The following is a 9,771-nucleotide window of genomic DNA, read 5'->3' as shown; positions in this document are numbered from 1 at the left end:
TGGGACGTGGGTGGGGAGTGAATGTTCAGTACACTTGTGGCCAGGGTGGGAAGGTTTGGTTGTGGTGGGTGGGGATGGGGGGGAGTGTGGTGTGGGTGTCCTGAGGTGTGCGTGGGTGTGGCGCGAACAACTATTCTCTCTCCCGATGGCGTGTTGTAAAAATAAAAAGATAACACTGTTGTATTTCACGCTTGTATTGAGTTAGTTGTTTGCTCATAGGTGTTTCAGCCGCTGCATGACTCTCACTCCGGGGGTTTATTCTGTTGTTTGTATGTTTTAGGTATTTGTTTATTCATATATTGATTTGCGTATTTATTTATTTATTCAGTCATCCATTCATTCACGTATTTAGTTATTTAATTGATGCTGTATTTACTTTTTTTTTATCGCGGTCGTTAGTCTGTGAGAGTGCAGCGTTTGTTGGCGTAGCGAACTGTTTATAGGATTACTTTACATTATTTGCTACTCCCGGGTATTTTATTTGACCGATATCAATATTTATACACTGAAGATAATTTCTATTCTCCCAGACAAGGCGTACCCAGAACGGAGAGGCATTGGCTGATCACCCCTGATTTTCTTGTCCAATTACTTTCGCGCACTCTTCACCTCGATCCTTTGAGCATAATAGTTGATAAGAAGGTAGATGTCTTCTCCGCGCGACGGCTGTTTCATGCTTTGCTGCTTCGTTAGGTTGACACCCGCAGCATCCACGTGCAAGAGGGCGGCATGAAAATTAAAACTTCGACTTCGATTTTACCAGATACAAATAAAACTATAGGGACTAGAAGAAAAATTAGCATTCCATTTTTATTTTTCTTGTTTTTTTTCCTTTTTTTTGCAGTTAGTGTTCTTTCTAATTTACGCTCTAAACTTGCACTACATTTCATCAAGCTTAAGAGAAATCTGTATCATTGAAAGACGTAAGCACGCCCTCGTCACCAGCTCTCCGGTCCGGCCAGACATTGCCAACTCTGACCACTCCACAGACTAACTTCAGTCGCTTTATTGAGCCACTCTGTACACCCCATCGCAGTCACCGCCAGGAAGGGGACCAGCGGCTGCAAGGGACGCGGGTTGGGGAGGCAGATACAAGCATGTCATCAGAACTCATGCACACCTACACTTTTTTTATTTTTTTATTTCATTTCAAAACCATACTAACACATTGGCTGACTCTTCATTCTCAGGAAGGCACTTATTTTTGGGCTGTTCTCTTTAGGGCATGGTACTTTTAGTGGACTTTTGTTTTTTTTGTTGTTGTTGTTTTAAGCATTTTGTTCCCCTTAGCCTTCGTGCAGCATGGTGTTCGTGCAGCTCGAACACTTAAAATCAATTAACTTGAATATCCTGATTTGTTTCCATTGGTCAGATTTGTGTTGGTATTTTATGGAGATTTGATCATTTCTGGTATTGCCACTTATTTTGAAGGTCACGTTAGGTTAGGTCAGTGTTCGGAGCGACGGGTGGCGGGATGTCCTTGTTGGCCGGGTTAGAGCTATGTAGAACACTTGTTGTCTGGGTTAGCGACTTAGTGGCTGAGGATTGAGTTATAACGGCCACTCTTGTCTGGGTTTAAGTGGCTTAATGGCTGAGAATTGAGTTATATGGGGGTTTTGGGGGGATATGAGTGGTTTAGTGGGCGAGGGTTTGAGTTATAAAGGGCGCTCTTCTTCATTCTCTGGGTTAGAGTGACTTTAGTGGTCAGTGGTCAAGTCACAACGGATTCCCTTGTTATCTTATTTCTGTTGCAGGCTTGTTTTCGAGCTGATGGAAAACCAATAGTCAGTTTTTCCGTCCGAAGTGTTGATTTGAATTGCACTGTTGTTCATACATAGATGTTCGCCATTCGCCCAGTTCTCGCTCAGCTTTCCGGTTGGGAATGACGAAAATATATCAATGAATAAGTGAATATAAATTGATGTAATTAGTTTATTTTTGTTTATTCAATTAGTTTATTTATATTCAATTATATGTATTTTCGATAGGAACGAATGTATGGAAATGGATTCAGATTCCTCGTGCGGAGAAGAGGTGTGAAGGGAGGCGCCGCCATAACAGTATTATTGCTGGAGATTGTGCCCGGCGATACGTGAGGGATGGATGCTGTGGGGAGAGAACAACGAGTCCGCGACACGTTACTGCCCCGTCTGTCTAACACTGGCCGTCGCCTCTAGTTAACATTTTCAGGAAATTCTGCCGGGAACAAGTTACCTTAAATAAAACCTTGCTTCTTAGTGGGCGGGTGCGCGTCGTGGCCGCCCTGGCAGCAATAACAGCAGACTGCCGTGCCGGTTGCTGCTGCTTCACCCTGCCACGCCTCCTCACCGTTTACATGACTCTCACCAAAGCACATCTACAGTATTACTTGGCGCACAAATTCCCGCTTGGTGGTGAGCCTTCCCCCCAGTCATGTTCCCGCGTGTCAAGGGCAATAGCCTTCGTGATGCGAGTCTTGTTTTTCCACCCACGTTTTTAAAGTCATGAAATACAGACACACACACACACACACACACACACACACACACACACACACACACACACACACACACACACACACACACACACACACACACCTTAACACCCACCCACCAACCACACACAAACAACACTTACTAACGACGGTGAGGCGGATGAAGTGCGAGAGGGGAGGAGTCGTGGACACTTGACACTCGTACACGCCCGAGTTCCCGCGTCTGTGTGGGAGAGAGAAGGGAAGACAGTTGAGCGTGTGCTGGAGGGAGATAGTGTAGGTGAGCGGCGGTAGAGTGTAAAGTGAGGTAATGTGAAGCAGAGGTGTGAGGGTTATAGGGGAAGGGCAGTAGGTAATAGTAGTAGTTGTAGTATTTGTGGTAGTAATAGTAGTAGTAGTAGTAATAGTAGAGAGAGAGAGAGAGAGAGAGAGAGAGAGAGGAGAGAGAGAGAGAGAGAGAGAGAGAGAGAGAGAGAGAGAGAGAATAATGAATGAACTCTACCTTAATTGAGTACATTGCATTATATCTCTCTCCATTTTCAATCATCTGGTAATAATTACGATTGAAACACCTGCGCTATTAATCATCATAGAGGAATTATTATTTAGCTATACGTGAAAAAAAAATGGCAAGAGAAATGAACGGAACACACACACACACACACACACACACACACACACACACACACACACACACACACACACACACACACACACACACACACACACACACACACACACACACACACACACACACACACACACACACACACACACAGAGAGAGAGAGAGAGAGAGAGAGAGAGAGAGAGAGAGAGAGAATCAGGTAATACTATGATAGATTAATTCCACTCTATTATATTCAAGGTTCAATTAGTGTTATAATTTATTACCGAAACCCTGTGGAACCCAATCAGAGTCTGGAAAGTTTCCCCAAGTCTCTCTCTTTCTCTCTCTCTCTCTCTCTCTCTCTCTCTCTCTCCTCTCTCTCTCTCTCTCTCTCTCTCTCTCTCTCTCTCTCTCTCTCTCTCTCTCTCTCTCTCCTCTCTCTCTCTCTCTCTCTCTCTCTCTCTCTCTCTCTCCTCTCTCTCTCTGTCGTTGCAGTCTATATACGATTCTGTTACAATTTCAACACAACAATCATGAAGTCACGGAAGAACGTGGTGGCCCTTCCTGTGAGTCACGGCCCGGCAGTGTGCGCGCAGCGGTGGCCTTTGATGGGAACGTAAGGATAAGGATGCGGCCACCGAGAGTCAGGTCTTTGGTGGCTCTGATTGTTACTGAAGTGAGATACGTACCCTTACCTACTACCTTTTTTTTTTATACTAATTTGTATGTAATGTGGTGTTTTCGTTATTAAAAGATATGTTTAGTTGTAGCAGTAATAGTAATAGCGCTATCAAAAGGCATAATACATATTGATATTCCCTTTGTCTTATTTTATACCTGGAAAGGAAACTGGTCGAAGGTTACAAAAGCTTCGAAGAGAATGTCAGGTTTTGGTCGCAGCCTGCAAAAATAAATAAATGCATAAAAAAAATAAAATAACACCAGAAAAGAAAAAAAAGTATGTAAAAGAATAAGGATAGTTGTTAAGTCGTGATGTATTGACTGTACCTGGAGTGCTTTCTCAGTACACTCACCTGAGGCTGTGCAAAGTGCAACCCGCTGTGGGGCTCTCGGTGCCTGACTGTTACAGCTCTCCTCTTGACGTGAGCCCAATGGAAACACCTGGGGCAGTGGATCCTTACGGAGGCTTAAACCATTAGGCAAGATTTTGATTTAAACCACTACGAAATAGGTATTTATTCTTGTTTTGCTTTGAAGTGGTTGGCAGGGTATGGAGCCGGTGTCACTGTGCTCCTAAGTTTCACTGCCAATTCTACCTGCTACTGTAGAAATAATGATAAAATAAATAATCAAATGCAGGTACTTGTTTGGTCGCCACCTCCATGCCCACGCCAGTTGTGCCAGAAATATGGACGGGCTTAAGTTCCCCTTCTTCTCTTGATTTTTCCTCTTCCCATCTGTGGTTCTTATCTTCGTTCTCCTCTTCCTCCTACAACTTTATTTTTCTCCTTTTACTCCTCCTCCTCCTCCTCCTTCTTATCTTATTTCTCCTACTCCTTCTTGTCCTCTTTCTCATAGTTATTCTTCTTGTCCTTCTTTCTCCTCCTCCTCTTCCTCCTCCTCCTCCTCCTCCTCCTCCTCCTCCTCCTCCTCCTCCTCCTCCTCCTCTTCCTCCTCCTCCGCGGCGGCTGGGTTGAGGCAGGTGTTTGCTTTTCAAACAAGTGGCTTGCGTTTCCTGGACGATTTCCAAACTCTGCGTCAACATCAGTCTTGTGTAGACAGATTTGCGGACCGGGGTTATCCTCTGCTTTTCCTGAAGAATGTTTCGTGTTTCTGACGTTTTTTTTTTATTTTTTATTGACGAGCGTGATATGACGATGTTTTGTGAGTTATGTTGATAAGATCTTTGTGTGTGTGTGTGTGAGTGTGTGTGTGTGTTTGTGTTGAAGGGCCTGTCATGTGCAAGCTCACACGGCTTCAATGGATTATATTAACCTAGAACCATCCGGTTTTCCTGCAGCGCGTTACTCACATTACGTAGACATTACAGGGAATGAGACAAGTTAATAATGAGTCCACTGAGTACTGGGAAAGCGTTGGGATGATAGAAGACGCCACCTTAGATATACCTGGGCGAGGGAACGACAACCGAGCATTATGATAGATAACACTGATTGAGATAGAATAGAAAGGAAAATATTAATACTAAAACATAGGAAAATATTAATACTTATAGATACGTGGAAAAGCGATAACACACGCACACACGCACACACTGAATAATGGAATGATAGCACAGCAGTATAAGAGATAACGTTTTGAAGAAGAAAATAAGATTAATACTGAGATATACGTTGGGAAAACGACACGACACACAATACTCATTCGTCACAATATTTTAAAAGTGCTTATGTAAATATGATGCGATTACTGAGCCGTGGTAGAAGGTGTGTATTGGTGTATACGTAACTGGTTAATGCAATAACGTTTTGTTCTCGTTTCCTAGCGTTGAGTGTTTAGTTCAACCGTTCTTATTTTTTTTCTGTTTCAACTTTTCTTCTCCCTTGGAAAGCTAATCGCGTGTGTGAAAGCAATTTTGAAGTTTCCTTTTGATGTGTAATTTTGCTGAGTATAGACTTCTGAGATTTGGTTTTCAGCAGAGAGAGAGAGAGAGAGAGAGAGAGAGAGAGAGAGAGAGAGAGAGAGAGAGAGAGAGAGAGAGAGAGAGATCAAACTGCCTGTCTTTCTAGGTTTTTGCCTGTGTATGTTATCTTGGCTCTCTCTCATCTCTCTCTCTCTCTCTCTCTCTCTCTCTCTCTCTCTCTCTCTCTCTCTCTCTCTCTCTCTCTCTCCTCTCTCTAATCTATCTATCTTACATTTCATGGGGCAGTGTGTTCAGCGACAGAGGAACATCCAGCCCCCCATTAAAAGACAAAACACACCAGGCCGCTCCCAGCTGTTCTCCATCACCAGGCATTAGTGGATCTGTGCTCATCACCGCCCCCCCCCCACCCCCATCTCTTCCCCTCAGCAACCCTCACCAAACATCCTAGGCCCCGCCCCGCCCCGCCCTGCCCTGCCCCGCCCTGCCCCGCCCTGCCTCGTTCTGCCCTGCCCCTCCTCATCCCATCTTATGCTGTCTCTGTTATGCTCTGCTCTCTGTCTGCCTGTCTATCTGTCTGTCTGTGTGTCTTTCTGTCTGTCTGTCTGTCTTTCTGTGTGTCGCTGTCTGTCTGTCTGTTTGTCTGTCTGCCTGTGTCTATGTCTGTGTCTATGTATCTCTCTGTCTCTGTCTGTCTGTTTGTCTGTCTGTCTATCTGTCTGTTTTCTCTCTCTCTCTCTCTCTCTCTCTCTCTCTCTCTCTCTCTCTCTCTCTCTCTCTCTCTCTCCTCTCTCTCTCTCTCTCTCTCTCTCTCTCTCTCTCTCTCTGTGTGTGTGTGTGTGTGTGTGTGTGTGATAATTTTCGTGGGTAGTTAATTTTTATTGTCCTGTATTTTCTCTCTCATTTATTTCAAGTGTGCATTGAAAGGTATCCGTAAACTTGAATTTTTTTTTTCTAATGCTCAATGATTTTTTTTTTATATTTTACAATTTTCGGTGCTTGTGTGTCTCTCTTTTTTCGCATTCCGGTTATTGTATAGATTCACTTATTCTGTTTATTGCCCTGTATGTTTTACAATTGTGTTTCCATTTATTTATTGTTTTTCCTTTTTTTCGTCGTCTGTTGTAGATATTTAATTGCACCAGAGAGAGAGAGAGAGAGAGAGAGAGAGAGAGAGAGAGAGAGAGAGAGAGAGGAGAGAGAGAGAGAGAGAGAGAGAGAGAGAGAGAGGAATTAAAGGAGAAGCTGTAGGAGGGTGAGGGAGACCTGAGAGAAGGTCTGGAATTAAGAGACCGGCAAGAAAAGAGAGAGAAAGGAGGAAAGAGAAGAAGGAAGGACAGAGTAAGGAAAGGAGATAAGGAAGAGGAAACGCGGGGCAGGAGAAGAAAGGTAATCGCGGTCCAGGAAGAGAGGGAAGGAGGAAAGAGGAGAGGGAGAGGAGGGGGAGAAGAAGAACAATCTTGGACAAGGTTTGAAAGATGAGAAGGAAGGAAGAAAGAAGAGAGCGGAGGGAAAGGGAAAAAATGTAATCATGGACTAGGCCTTGAGGGAAGAGGAGGAAAGAGGAAAAAAAAAGAAGAGAGAAGGTAGAAGAAAAGTAATCATGGACAATGTGTGAAGCGAGAGAGAGAGAGAGAGAGAGAGGAGAGAGAGAGAGAGAGAGAGAGAGAGAGAGAGAGAGAGAGAGAGAAGAGAAAGTTAATCGTCGACACGTTTTGAGGGAAGAGAGAAGGAGGAAACAAGAGAGAGGAGGGAAGAGAAGAAAGTAATCGTTGACTCTGTATAAAGGGAGAGAAGGAAGGAGGAAATGAGAGAGAGAGAGAGAGAGAGAGAGAGAGAGAGAGAGAGAGAGAGAGAGAGAGAGAGAGAGAGAGAGAGAGAGAGAGAGAGAGAGAGAGAAAGCAAGCCTGGAGAAGAAAGGTAACCGCCGAGCTGGTCTGAGTAAATCGAGTTTGCAGAAGGAAATTGGACCTGAAAGGAAGTTGAGATAGGAACGTAAATTGATTTTTTATGATAATTGACTATGGAACAAATTTTTGGCTGACTAAGAGGAGGCGGCCCCTTAGGTGTCAACTGGAGCGAGGCCTCAGGGGCGTGGACACGTGACTCCAACTGGTGGTAGTAGTGGTGGTGGTGGTGGTGGTGGTGTGGTGGTGGTGGTGGTGTTTATGTGTCTGTGTAGGTGTTATTGACTTGAGCCTCACTCGTCTTGTTGCGTAAAGAGGGGATGATCATGTGTGTGTGTGTGTGTGTGTGTGTGTGTGTGTGTGTATCTCTTTAGGTGTTATTGACATAAGCCTCACTCGTCTTCTTGTGTGTAAGGAGATAATGATTCTGTGTGTGTGTGTGTGTGTGTGTGTGTGTGTGTGTGTGTGTGTGTGTGTGTGTGTGTGTGTGTGTGTGTGTGTGTGTGTGTGTTCTTCACTATCCGGCTTTCTACAAATTCCATGAATTATTGTGAGTCATCTGCTCTATTTCAGATTTTGGTGGTATAAAATGTCTTGAATTATAAAGAATTACATTTCCTGAAGTTGTCTTTGTTAAAAGTTAATCTCCTCATTGTGCATACAAGCTAAGCAAAAATATTTGTGTTAAGTTTTGAGCCTTGTTGTGTCACACTTCAGAAAATAGCCGCCGGTGTACAATCTGACAATACTTCAAGGAACTGGTTCTTTATTTTTTTCTCTCTTTATTCTTCCTCCACAAGGCACAGCGAGCCTTCGTCAGGTTGCAGCACACCTCAGTACGTCCTGCCGCCACACGTTCGCTGGCAAAGGCAAGGCATGATTTATCCGGAATTTTTTGCTGCATCAAATTAAGCAGTGTATTTTGACAATATCTCTTTGTGAATTTGAATTTGAAGATAAATTTGCTTTTGATTTTTTTTTTCGGAAGATGGCCTCTTGCTTTTTCCACAGTGTGTGTGTGTGTGTGTGTGTGTACACACACACTCACACACACACAATAGCATACTTCCACAAGGGACATCGTTATAAATGTTGTTACATTTCAATTCATAAAACATGAACCAAGTATGGATTTATTGATCACCGCTTGGCGTCAACACGAAGACACACGCGAAAAGACTTCAGAACCCTCCAGCAGAGTTAGCTCTATTGAAAAAAAAAATAAGATGAAATAAAATAATAATGATAAATGTTACTTAAAGGTTTAAAGGGTTAATGGTAAGTGTGTGTGGGCACAATGAATCAGACGAACCCATCATTTGTCTCCAGAATTTTTTATCGTTAGGTACAGATATCGGCCGACTATTGCGTTGTCAGTTCTCTCTTCTATTTCATTAGGATGCACGCGCCTCCACCTGCGACTAGGATGTGAGTGTTTGCTGCCCTCTCTCGAGTGATCAGCAGCAGTGTGTTGATCCGTGAAGACCAAGACGGACGTACTAACTCGACGCGCCTCGCAAGGCTTACTGAGCTGCTTCAGAGCGTGGCTGAAGCAGTGTTTGCTGCTTCTTGGCGCTTCAACTCCGAGATCAACATATATATAATCGCTCACACACATATAATTAAACTTGAATTTGCATGTTTTTATTTATTTATTTTTTTTATTTGGTTCCTTTTATTCAGTATCGAACAAAATGAGAAAACTGGTGCTATACATACAAGCTCGTATCGTGAAACGCGCATCGCACACTATCATCCAAAAATTCACCACATTCTGACGTGCTTTTTTTATTTATTTATTTTTCTACACAGTTTGTTTGTCATTCAACGCGGATCAGATGTCGGGCGAGTGAAACCTTTTATTCTGAGGCCACATGGATAATAATGGCCCGCGTGACGGTCCAGGGCGCGTTGTGTCACCCGCGGCGAAGCCTCCACTCCGCTGCCTCATTGTGCGCCTGTTAGTGTGGGTATGACGCTCCTGTGTGTGTGTGTGTGTGTGTGTGTGTGTGTGAGCGCTTTGCTGTTCTGCCACTTAGTGACCTTGACTATGTAAAATAAGAAAATAAAATGTACACGCTCATGCATTCGATTAGCAAAATTGGCAGCAATTCTTTATCACAATTATTTCTGTGTCATATAAATGTAAACGTAGAATGTAAATTTCAGATTTTTCAATGACATCAATACCACACATTATAGGCTAATGAACGTTTAAAG

At 43.5% G+C, this 9,771-nt stretch overlaps 1 protein-coding gene across 1 annotated transcript in view; it reads right to left on the bottom strand.

Annotated features, from left to right (window-relative positions):
* Nucleotides 1-9,771, bottom strand: part of LOC135109296 (hemicentin-2-like) — an 87,099-nt gene that overhangs the window by 4,668 nt on the left and 72,660 nt on the right. Inside the window, exons 6-7 of the mRNA XM_064020603.1 lie at nucleotides 5,016-5,017; nucleotides 2,617-2,696 (exon numbers count right to left, since the gene is read on the bottom strand). Coding sequence (XP_063876673.1) covers nucleotides 2,617-2,696; nucleotides 5,016-5,017 — 82 coding nt within the window. The remainder of the gene's footprint in view (nucleotides 1-2,616; nucleotides 2,697-5,015; nucleotides 5,018-9,771) is intronic.

Source organism: Scylla paramamosain, chromosome 2, assembly GCF_035594125.1.
Source record: "Scylla paramamosain isolate STU-SP2022 chromosome 2, ASM3559412v1, whole genome shotgun sequence".
In the NCBI taxonomy this organism is placed as follows: Eukaryota; Metazoa; Arthropoda; class Malacostraca; order Decapoda; family Portunidae; genus Scylla; species Scylla paramamosain.
The sequence above is the reverse complement of the archived record's forward strand: the minus strand, read 5'-3'. Positions and strand labels throughout refer to the sequence as shown.